The 12800-nt window shown below is 42.5% G+C and overlaps 1 protein-coding gene across 28 annotated transcripts in view; it reads left to right on the top strand.

The window, feature by feature from the left end:
- NRCAM (neuronal cell adhesion molecule) overlaps nucleotides 1-12800 on the top strand; it is a 294853-nt gene that overhangs the window by 199353 nt on the left and 82700 nt on the right. For all 28 annotated transcript variants that reach the window (XR_007354620.2, XR_007354621.2, XR_012666501.1 and 25 more), the window contains 2 exons: nucleotides 295-406; nucleotides 11569-11753. Coding sequence is in view for 25 of the 28 variants with exons in the window: in XM_075124419.1 (XP_074980520.1) it covers nucleotides 295-406; nucleotides 11569-11753 (297 nt within the window). In the remaining 3 variants the exon portion in view is untranslated. The remainder of the gene's footprint in view (nucleotides 1-294; nucleotides 407-11568; nucleotides 11754-12800) is intronic.

Genomic DNA, 12800 nt, shown 5'->3' with positions numbered 1-12800 from the left:
CTCTAGTGTGCTGGGCAAAACCCTAACCCTTTGTAGCAGTGCAAATTCTTACAAAAGGATTTTTGAATTAAATGAACAATACACAGAAAAAACTCCTGTGCTAAATTCTGAAATGCCCATATGCATGAAACTGGGCCTTCATTTTAATATTAATATATACGCTATCACCAGACCTGACTCTAAATATATTTACTGTCAGTGTTTGGAAGCAGATGGATTTTTGCTGGGTTGGGAAATATGTTTGAAATATATCTTTCTGATTGTTTACATTATTCTAATTTTTTTTTTAATCAGCCAAGCCATTGACAGAGAGACGACCAACTCTTTTAACTCCAGTGGGGAGCACAAGTAATAAAGTGGAACTAAGGGGAAATGTACTTTTGCTGGAGTGCATTGCAGAAGGATTGTGAGTTGCTTTTTCAGTCAAAATGTTCTTTAAATACAAATGTAGAAATACTGAGAAATATTTCAGAAAGAACATCAATGCCGTAGAAAGTACTCATAGCATAATGCTAGATGTCATAATGATAGACATTGTTAGATGCACAGAGACAAGCAGATAGAAACTAAAAACCAAGGTGTTTGTTTTCAAAACATGACACATATATTTGGATAGTGATTGATTAAACACATATTTAGGACATAAATGAAACAACCGTTATTATGCTGGCCAACCCTTGCACATCACAAAACTGCTGCACAAACTCAGTAGTATTGATTGTTTATGTACAAGAGAGGCCAGGTAGTAGAATAGCATGGGTGCTTCAGGCTACACTTGGGATGCATCTGCAGAGGTGTAGGGAAGGAAGAGTTTGTTGTCATGTTCCCGCTCCATGCCTGAATCAAGCCAATGCTCGTTTTCCCTCACATTTGTGATAACTAAACTCTCTGAAACTATAGAAACAAGTAAGAACCTGCTGACTTGATCTTCATCTACTGACAATAGCTGGCAAATCACTTGTGTGGGAAACCTTAGGACCACATTCTATCCTGCCTCTGTCTTTTCTTTGTAAATTAATTTGTTAATTGGTATGTATTTATGTTCCGTTAATATTGTGTTTGGTTGCCCCCACTGGTACCTGTATGCACAGGAAATCACAAAATACTTTTATCATTGAGTCTACCAATTTGATAAATTAATTTTACCTAACACATCCGTTTTTAACTCTTAATAAGCAATTGGCAGAGAAGGGTGCAGAACTGATTTGGTGCAGAACTAGAAACATTCTATCACTCGTTGAGACTTCTGTGGTTCCCTAAGATAAAAAAAAACAGTCCGTGGCCCATGTTAGCATAAAGTATACATGATTGCATCAAATGGGGTAAAATTTTGAAATATTAACCAGGTACACTGTGTCTTGTCTATTTCCATGGTGGTTATTTATTAGTAGATAACAGTGCATGTGGAGCCAAATTCTGCTCTGTTATGCTGGTGTAAACCAGTTACTTCTAGTTAACACCATCATTACTGAGAGCACATCTTACTGTATATAATTTTGGATATTAGATTTCTAAATGGCTATCTGCTTTGAATTATTTATATTTGAGAGGTGACATTCTACTGGAGAAACAAATATAATTTTTTACGTTTATACTTTTAAAAATAGTTCTCCATAAGTTTGGTCAGCTCAGATGTGGTGTTAAAACAAACAATTTGCTATTAGCATTTCAAAATCTCAATACACTACAGATCATCTGATATTTTAGATGTGGGCCCAGAACTTCAACTGCAGCCAAAGAGCACTGAGTGCAGCTGAAAAGAAGGGGTAGTTGGCCTCCCCGAATACAGGGGCTGCTCTGCGATGGGCTCATCCCCAGCACATTTAGGCCTGGTCTACACTACAGAGTTAGGTCAATGTAAGTCACCTCGTGTCAACCTATTTGTGCATGTGTCTATGAACAAATTTATTTCTGGATGATGTAAGTGCCCTGCTACAGTGAAGCAGTAAAACTGCCTCCCTGAACAGTGTGGAGTCCTGGCTGACCTACTGAGGTTGACAGTGTGAGTATAGACAATATGTGACCTGTGTCGACACTAACAGATCTCCAGCAGCTGTACCACAATGCCCCATTCCCTGCGGCAGTGACTGGTTTGGTTTCAATTGTAAACTCTACTGCCCAGGAGTCACAGAGACGGCAAGTCATTCCCCTGCCCCTCCTTTAAAACTTCAAATGTTTTTGATATGCCTTTTCCTGATTGCCCACCTTTGCAATACACCTATCGGCTCATCATTGTTGTATGCAACTGCCCAAGTTACTGTGTTGGCTCCATGCCCTGCTACTTGGAGTAGGCAGGAGATATTGAATCTCCTGGCCCTGTGGGGAGAAGAGGTTGTGGAAGCACAGCTGTGGATCAGCCACAGAAACCCTGACCGCTACAAACAGATGACAGGGGGGATGCTGGCAAAGGGGTACAGCAGGGGTCAGCCACTGTGCCCTGTGAAAGCAAAGAAACGTCTCCGGGGATATAAGAAGGCCAGGGTGCACAACATTTGATCTGATGGCGCCCTGCAGACCTGCCCCTTTTACAATGAGCTGCATGCCCTACTCGGTGGAGACCCCACTAGCGCTCCACAGACCACCACGGATACCTCAGACAAGGCTGATACAGAAACCCCTACTGTGAACATTGAGGAGGAGGAGGGGGATATGCAGTGGGGGGCTCCAACCATGCTGGAAGCCAGGACCTGTTTGAGACTCCGCCTCAAGTCTAGCCAGTCCCACCAGGCAAGCACAGATGAGCATGATGAAGGGGAAGGGAACTCAGGTAAGCGTGTGCATGCATCTTTCCTCACAGTGTTTAAATTTAAAGATGGAGCCCAGCCCAGCCCCAAATTAATAAGTCACAGGTATCAACTTTCCATTGATTTACTCACATGCGAATCATAGAATCATAGAATATCAGGGTTGGAAGAGACTGGTTGGAAGGAGGTCATCTAGTCCAACCCCTTGCTCAAAGCAGGACCAATCCCCCGTTTTTGCCCCAGATCCCTAAATGGCCCCTCAAGGATTGAACTCACAACCCTGGGTTTAGCAGGCTAATGCTCAAACCACTGAGCTATCCCTCCCCCCCGAAGAGGTAGAGCTACAACAAACAAGTTGAGTTGGCAGCTGCTTTTTCATTCCCCGGTTGGCTGAGGCAAGTGGGAAAGGGCAGGATGCGGAGCACTTTGTTTACGTACGTAGGGATGTCCATTTTATCCTCCTGAGAGATCTCAATGAAACTTCCAGGGAGCTACTCTGCAGTCCTCTCCCAAAGGTTTCTAGGATGGCTGCGTTATTCCTTCCTCTACAGTAGAACACTTCCCCATTCCACTCTGCAGTGAGTTTTGCAGGCACCACTGGAGTAAACAGGCTAGAGGCACAGGGGCCCAGGCAGCTTCTGGACCCCAGTAGTAGCTGTGCTTTCTGTGCCTCTGTTACCCGAAGTAAGATATCAGCTAAAATCACCACCTCCTGTGGAAAATCGTGCCAATATTCAGTGCCATTGCCCTGTACTCAGTACCCATGGAATAGGGACTGAAATGTTGTAGCTTCGAGTATCAGAAAATCCTTTCCCCCGGTCCCTGACAGGCAATATTCACCGTGGCTAGGGCTGTGCCAAGGCACTCCAAAGCTGAAGTGTCAATATGCATTTCTTATTAAAATTGTTTATGGGATCGAGGGAAGGGAATTTAGAAACTTATCTTTTCCTTTCTGTTGTGACTGTAAATCCATTGGTACATCTCGGTTTTTATCAGCAGCTTCTGCTATGATGGTCTTGAGGAGTGCCTTCTCCACAGCCCCAGAATGCTTGACCCTGAGGAGGAGGAGAAAGAAGACATGTTCAGAGAGATCTTACAAACCACTGCTGCATCAGACTATGAACAAAGGGCTTGGAGGGCCAATATGACTGGCAGTATGGAGAAGGAAAGAGGACAGGGGAAAGGCCCAGGAATTCCAGCAGAAAAAGGAAAGGGAAATGTACCAGGACATAATGTCCAATAAGTGCAATTATATGAGGAGCTTGATTCTGATGATGACAGGGTTCTACAGTCCTAAGGTTCATTTCCAATTTATTTCTTATGTTCCTAAAGCTCATGCTTCAGGATTCAGACAGCCACCAGGAGAGGTCAGGAAGATCCCCCCATCCAACATATGCAAGGAGGGTTTTTTTTAATCTTCTTCCTCTAAAGCAGTAGGGATGGCCATAGCTGGAGGTGGGGCATTGAGTAGGGTAGGCCAGGGATCTGAAGTGGCACAGTGCATTCTCTCTATCTCAGGTGCTTGGCTGACTGATCCTTGCTCACGTTCTCAGGGTCTAACTGACTGCCATATGTGGTGTTGAGAATGAATTTTCCCTCAGGTCAGTTTGACAGTGACCTTGGGGTTTTCGCCTGCCTCTATAGCATGTGAGTGTGGGTCACTTGCCAGGATTGCCTGGGTATATCTCACTTAACCATTTCCTTGCCATTGTGGGGGCTCAATTGGTGCCCCTTGGTGCCTCCTATTCTCTGCCTGTGGCTCATAATAGTCTAGTCTCCTGTGGGTTGTAATACTTTGGTCTCATTTTGATTGTTGGGTTTGGAGTGTGGGTGCTGAGTGATTTTGGTGGCCTGTGAGAGTCATGAGCTCACATTAGATGATCTAGTAGTCTCTTCTGGCCCTCAATTCTATGTCTCTAAGTTTTTGGAATATATTGGGGACAACTTTTTGTTTCAGAAGGTGGAGGAACGGGTTGTGCTTCTGAAGGTGGAAGGCAATTTGGATAAAAGTGACCATGAAATGATAAATTTCATGATTCTCAGGAAAGGGGACCGAGATCAGCAGAGTAAGGACAATGGACTTCAAAAAAGCAGATTTTAACAAACTCAGAGAACTGGTAGGTAAGGTCCCCAGAGAAGAAAAGCTAAAGGATAAAGGAATTCAAGACAGCTGGCAATTTCTCAAGGAAACAGTATTAAAGGCACAACTGCTAACTACAGTATTCCGATGTGAAGCAAAGATAGGAAGAATAGTAAGAAGCCATAATGGCTCAATCAGGAGCTCTTTAATGACCTGAAAATCAAAAGGGAATCTTACAAAAGGTGGACAAATAAGAAGGAGTACAAAACAGTAGTACAAGCATATAGGGAGAAAATCAGAAAAGCTAAGGCACAAAATGAGTTACATCCAGCAAGGGACACAAAAGGCAGTAAGAAGAGGTTTTTAAAATATATTAGGAACAAGAAAAAGATTAAGGAAAGTGTAGATCCTCTACTTAGCAGGGAAGGAGAGTTAATAACTGATAACATCAGGGCTGTGGTGTTTAATGCCTATTTTGCTTTAGTCTTCACTAAAAAGTTTAATGGTGACCAGATACCATTAATGGATACTCAGCACAATTGATATTAACAAGAAAAGAGAAGGAACACAACCCAAAATAGGGAAAAGAACAGGTTAAAGAATATTTAGATAAGTTAGATGATTTCAAGTTGACAGGGCCTGATGGAATTCATCCTAGGGTACTTAAGGAATTAGCTGAAGCAACCTCAGAACTATTAACTGTTATCTTCAAGACCTCTTGGAGGACAGGTCAGGTCCCAGAGGCCTGGAGGGCAAACATAATACCTCTCTTTAAAAAAGGGGAACAAAGAGGACCCTAGGAACTGTGGACCAGTCAGCCTACTTCAATCCCTGAAAAGATATTGGAATAAATTATTAAACAATCAGTTTGTAAGCTCCTAGAGTATAATAGGAATAGCTAGTATGGATTGGTCAAGTACAAATGGGTGCCAAACCAACCTAATTTCCTTCTTTGAGAGGGTTACTGGCCTTTTGGATATAAGGGAAGCAGTAAACATATCTTGATTAAAATAAAGATTTCGACACAGTCCCACATTATATTATCATAAGCAAAGTAGGGAAGTGCTGTCTAGTTGAAATAACTGTAAGGCAAATGCACAACTGATTGAAAAACTATATTCAAAAAGTAGTTATCTATGGTTCAAAGTGAAATTGGCAGGGCATATTTATTTAGTGGGATCCTGCAGAGTTTGGTCCTGGGTCCACTACTGTTTTTAATTAATGCCTTAGATAATGGAGTGGAAAGTATGCTTATAAAATTTTCAGATGACACCAAGATGGAAGGGGTTGCAAGCACTCGGGAAGAAAGGTTAGCATTCAAAACAACCTTGATAAATTGGAGAATTGGTCTGAAATCAACAAGATGAAATTTAATAAAGATAAGTGCAAAGTACTTCACTTATGAAGGAAAAATTCAATGTACAACTGCAAAACAGGGAATAACTGGCTTAGGTGTAGTATTCCAGAAAAGGATCTAAGGGCTATATTGGATCACAAATTGAATATGAGTCAACAGTGTGATGCAGTTGCAAAAAAGACTAATATCATTCTGGGATATGATAGGAGTGTTCGAAATGGCGATAATTGTCCTGCTCTACTCGTCACTGGTGAGGCCTCAGCTGGAGTACCGTGTCCAAGTCTGGGCGCCACACTTGAGGAAAGATGTGAACAAATTGGAAAGAGTCCAGAGAAGAGCAACCAAAATTATTAAAGGTTTAAAAAACTTGAACTATGAGGAACTTGAACTATGAGTTTAACAAAACTGGGCATGGTTAGTCTTGAAAAAATAACACTGAGGGGGACCTAATAACAATCTTCAAATACATTATGGGCTGTTATAAAGAGGACAGTGATCAATTGTTCTCCTTGTCCACTGAAGTAGGTCAAGAAGTAATGGCCTTAATCTACAGCAAGGGAGATTTAAGTTAGATACTAGGAAAAACTCTCTAACTAAGAAGATAGTTAAGCTCTGAAATAGGCTTCCAAGGGAAGTTGTAGAATTCCCATCATTGGAGGTTCTAAGAACAAGTTGGACAAACTCCTGTCAGGGATGTTCTAGGTTTACTTGAGCCTTCCTTAGTGCAAGGGGCTGGACTAGATGACCTCTCAAGATCCCTTCCAGCCCTACATTTCTATGATTCTATGATGGGTCTTCTCAGGTAGCAAACTCAAATGCTGCAGACCTTGGCTGACCTGCAGGTCCAAAAATCCAAGATTCCCCACCCTAGGTAGTCCTTGGAGAACTCTAGAGTTACTGCTCCCTGCACATGGCATCACGGGCCTCATATTTACCCGTACCACTCCAAGCTAGGGGACAGCAAGGAAAATCACAATTGTTTTTGTTTCAACTCAAAATGGCATTTCATTTTTGCTATTTGGCTTAAAATCATAAACAATTATGTTTTAAGTCAAAATGAAATGAACATTTTCAAAGATTTTTGTTTTGGAAATTTCTTGTGTGAAAAATTTCAGGTTTCTGGCCTGCTATACTATAATTTATAAAGTACAAAAAATAATATGGGTTTGCTTAATATAAGGTGACCAGATGGCAAGTGTGAAAAATCGGAACAGAGGATTGGGGGTAATAGGCCTCTGTATAAGGAAAAGCCCCAAATATCGGGACTGTCCCTATAAAATCGGGACATCTGGTCACCCTAGCTTAAGAAGACAGATGCTGCATATATGTGACATTGACCTGTGAGAACCATGGTTGGTGTTGTATAGCCACAACAGACTGCATGTGTGCACTCAAATGGACAGAAATGTTACCTCCTTTTCCAATGTTAAAGTTCCACCCCTTTAATTTATGTTAAACATTTGTGTTACATTGTCAGGGTTTTTTTCCCCCCACATTGTTTTTCTATAGTGTTTTTCTCACTCAATAAAGTTCTGTTTTTGGATAATAAAATTATCTTTATTAGTTCACAACACATATTACAGAATGCATGCTGAAAGCAATCAGTACTTGTAGATTTACAGCATGTGCCATTTAATTCATAGCTACAGGAAAACACACTGTCATGCTTATAAATGTACAGCCAGCGCTACACAATTCTTAGCAGCACTCAAAGCTCTAGGACCAGAGAACACTTCAGCACAGAACACAACTGTGCCTGACCAGTAAAGTGCTCTTTCAAAGCCTTCCTCAAACATATCAGTCCACACTGGGCTCTTGTAAAGGCCCTTGTGTCTGGCTGTTCAAACTCAGCAGAGAGCCACTCAACCTCCACCTTCTACCCTGGCAGCAGCTTTTCCCCTTTGCCTCACAGATATTATGCAGGACACAATAGAGAGCTATAACCATTGGGATGTTTCCCTCACTGAGACCCAATCTGTGATTAAACACCACCAGGGTCCCTTCAGTTTAAACCAAAAGCACATTCAATTGTCATTCTGTACCTGCTGAGCCAGTAGTTGAATCCGTGGGGCTGTCAAGATGGCCAGTGTGCAGCTTCGTGAACCAGGAGATCAAGGAGTAGGCTGGGCCCCCCAGAATCGCTGTTGGCATTTCAATATCACCAATGATAATCTGCCGGTCAAGAAAACAAAAAGTCCCTGCTTGCAGCTCTCTGAACAGTCCTGTGTCTTTAAAGATGGAAGCGTCATACACCTTCTCTGACCAGCCCACATTGATATCAGTGAAGCTTCCCTGATGATTCACCAATGCTTGCATAACCATAGAAAAGTAGCCCTTTCTGTTATACACTGTGGCAAGGTAGGCTGATACCAAAATAGGGCCATGCATGCTGTGTATTGCTCCACTGCAGTCAGGAACCTCATTGCTGCAGTGGTGGGAAGTTGACCCCTGTCTCCCAGAGATGCCTGAGCAAGTCATTTCTATCCCACAACATGAAGCAAAAATTTCCTAAAAGGTATTGCACTGGATAGCGGTATGTGGCACACTGGGATACCTACTCATGGAGCACCACACTTTGCATTGACACAAGCATTCCTGGTGAGTATGTGCAATAACCGACATAAGCAGCCAAGTATGTACTCGCCCAAATGATATACAAACTTCAACGGCTGTATGCCAAAGTAACTTGTATCGACCAAAGTTTGTAGTGTAGACATGGCCTTGTTGGGGCACAGGAATGGCCTGCTATGTCTCCTTTGCTCTGTCCATTTCCTCTAAACCAGCTTTCGAGGAGTGGATGATATCAAAACTAATATTGTGGCTCTGTACTATTCGAAGATCCTCCCTCTATTGATGATAAATCCTTTGGTGAGCCAGATCTGTCTGGTAGGGCACAAAGTGTCTGGAGTACAACCAAGTATTGGAGCTATGGTCCCTATCCAGAGTAATGCTGGTTGTGATCTGATCAGCTCTCACAAACTAAGCAAGAATGATATGGCCTGGTCAGTGCTCAGATGGGAGACCTACAAGAAGTGTCTCTCTTCCTTCTGAGTCGGTTGTGACTCAGTGCCCTTTAATGTTGTTAGATGATATAGTTGTGCGACAGTTGTAGTCTTTAGGATGAGATTTAAAACTGAAGCCCTCCCCAGTTAAAATTATGTGACACTTTTTACAGAAGATAAGGGTGTTAATATTTCTTTTTGGCCAGGACAAATTTAGGGTTATGTAACTTCATTTGGCCTACCTATATTCTTTCTGCACTTTCAGTAAGATACAATATTCCTGGTAAAACTTGTGCAGATACTTGCACTGTGCTGTTAGGCCTACTCCTAACAACTCCCGTTGAAGTCAATGGTAGTTTTGCCAAACATTTCCTGTGGAATTGGGGCCTTAAACAGCTGTCACAAACCACCCCAGAGGTGCCTTAATTTCAATATCAATGAAGTGATTCCTGGGTGTACACAGTAGTTGAATATTTTTCCTCAGAAAAATACAGTTTTGTCAAAATAGACATTTTTTACACGAAAATATAAATTCTGATGAAAAATTTTTACCTTCCTATGGGAAAAGTCAAAATGAACATTTTTTGTTTTGAATTGACATTTACGAAATGAATGTTTTTGTTTCAACTCAAAATGGCATTTCATTTTTGCTATTTGGCTTAAAAACATAGACAATTATGTTTTAAGTCAAAATGAAATGAACATTTTCAAAGATTTTTTGTTTTGGAAATTTCTTGTGTGACAAATTTCAGGTTTCTAGCCTGCTATAATATAATTTATAAAGTACAAAAAATAATATGGGTTTGCTTAATATAAGGTGACCAGATGGCAAGTGTGAAAAATCAGGACAGAGGATTGGGGGTAATAGGCTTCTGTATAAGAAAAAGCCCCAACCATCGGGACTGTCCCTATAAAATCGGGACATCTGGTCACCCTAGCTTAAGAAGACAGATGCTGCATATAGGTGACATTATTATTGAAAGCTACCTTCTTCTTTGAGTAGTGTCCCTATGGGTGCTCCACTGTAGGTGTGCTTGCGTCTCTGCACTGCTGATCGGAGACCTTTGGTAGCAGTATCTGTTAGGCCCGAACATGTCCTGTCTCTTCTCATGCCCCACCACGAGGCAACCCCCCCTTAGTTCCTTTTCAGCCATCCCTGGCTAGAGATGGTGCCATTTGCAGCCCGTTTGCTATCGTTAATTTCTTTAGCATTCCTAGTAGTTAGTCTCCTTAGTCTTAGCTGTAGTCTTTCTTTTTGTTTTCTATACCCCAGTCAAAAAAGGAGACTCTATTTTCCCCCTTTTATTTTCCCCCTTTTTCATTGGGGACCCCAGCAGCCCGGAGACTTTCTAAGTCAGTCTCAGGCTGCATTAGACAATGTTATCAGATTGGCAACATGACATCTCCAGATACTATTTGTGCATATGCCATGAGGTCAGTTTCTTCATTCGTCACCTTCTTCAGGAATGTCCCTGTCTCAGAGATCTGTAGAGCGGCAACGTGGCCATCAGTTTATACCTTCACAGAACACTATGCAATCACTGGGGACTCTGGCCTCCGATGCCATCTTCGGTTCCACGGTACTATCATCAGTAACTGACCTGACTCCGAAGCCCCAGCCCTTGTGGGATACTGCTCAGGAGTCACCTACAGTGGAGTACCCATAGGGACGCCACTCAAAGAAGAAGTAGAACAACAACAACAAGAATTTACTCACCTTCTGCAGTAATGATGGTTCTTCAAGATGTGTGTCCCTATGGGTGTTCCACAACTCACCCTCCTCCCCTCTACTTTGGAGTTCTTGTCAATGACTCTGCAGTAGAGAAGGAACTGAGGTGGGTTAACCCAAGTGCACTAGTTGGCCTCAAGATGGGGCATGAGGGGAGATGGTGCATGTGTGGATCTAATGGACACTGCTGCCAAAGTTCTCTGATCAACAGTGCAGGGACGCAAGCACACCTACTGTGGAGCACCCACAGGGACACACATCTTGAAGAACCATCATTACAAGGTGAGTAAATTCTTCTAAAGTAACATGAACATCAAGTTGCCACCACAAATAAATAATCATAGTTTAGATAAAGAACATTCACGTATGTATTTGAAACTTTTATTAGAGTCATTAAGGTTGTAAATTGCAATTGATTCAACATTATTCTGTAATTATTAAATCAAGGAAGTTTATTGATGTTAGTGAATTTACTGGAAATGACAGAGTAATGCTGGAACATTTTCCACATTTGTTGGTTATCCCCAAAAACCTGGGTTGAAGTTCTCAGTACAATAATTATCTTCACAATACAAACATGAAAAATTAATGGATTGAACTCTTAACCTCGCTTTTACCCCAGCTCTTTAATCTCATCTGTTTTTTAATTTCTCCAGACCCACACCAGTTATCCGCTGGATTAAAGAAGGTGGAGAACTGCCCATCAACAGGACATTTTTTGAAAACTTTAAGAAAACTCTCAAGATCATAGAGGTTTCCGAAGCTGATTCTGGAAAATACAAATGTGTAGCAAGAAATCTATTAGGTTCCACTCACCATACCATTACAGTAACTGTCAAAGGTAATGCTAAAATAACCCCAAATTTTACAATGTCAGCATCCCAATGCAAGGTTATATAGTAATATATTTTATCAGGAAAATATATTTCAGTAAATCGTATTTACAAGGATGAATGATAAATGTAAAATGAACTGAACATTAAATCGACTAAGGTTTCCCACAAGACAGACTTTAGCATGTCTAGTCTTTAATTTTTATGATGGCCTCATGTTAGTATGTGGTGGTGGTTTTTTGCCAAACAGCTCTGTGGTGCTAACTTGAAGCTATCACTTTGAACACTGGTTCTCAAACTTTTGTACTGGTGACCCCTTTCAAATAGCAAGCCCCCTTATAAATTAAAAACATTTTTTAATATATTTAACACCATTATAAATACTGGATGCAAAGCGGGGCTTGGGGTGGAGGCTGACAGCTCGCAACCCCCTATGTAATAACCTCGCAACCCCCTAAGGGGTCATGACCTCCCAGTTTGAGAAGCCCTGCCTTAGAAAGAATTCCATTAATGCAATACTAACTGGTATCTATGGTGAATTTGGTCTAGGCTTTCTTTCACTGTCATAAGAGACTGCTCCCCCACTTCCTCTGCTGCTCCTTTCCCTTCTGCTGCTCCTCGTCCTTCTCTCTTCCTTTCTCTCTTTTCCAGGGGTGAAAGTAACTGAGGACGCTTACCGGTACAGGGCCGGGGCGGCTTTGGCCCCCAGAAGGGACGGGGCCTCAGGTGGAAGGGGCAGGGCTGATGGGTCAGCATCCCCCAGCCAGCCCTTCCAGACTGCGTGGCCCACGCTGCCCGGGGCTCCCGTGTTGATTTAAAGGGCCCGGGGCTCCGGACGCCGCTGCTGCGATGGGGGGGGGAGGGGAGAGGGAGTGCATCGGTGTCAAAGTGCTGCCGCAGCAAAGGACCCTCCTTAAAGCACTGCCACGGCAGCACTGTAATATCCTGCCCCTTCCCCCCGCCCCGTCGGTGGCAAAAGGGGCAGGGACTTTACTGTGGGCTGGGTATGGGCCGTGCGGGTTCTTACCGGTACACAGTACCGGCCCCTACCGGCT

Source organism: Caretta caretta, chromosome 1 (assembly GCF_965140235.1).
Source record: "Caretta caretta isolate rCarCar2 chromosome 1, rCarCar1.hap1, whole genome shotgun sequence".
Taxonomy (NCBI): Eukaryota; Metazoa; Chordata; order Testudines; family Cheloniidae; genus Caretta; species Caretta caretta.
This window is presented reverse-complemented; position numbering and strand designations above follow the sequence as displayed.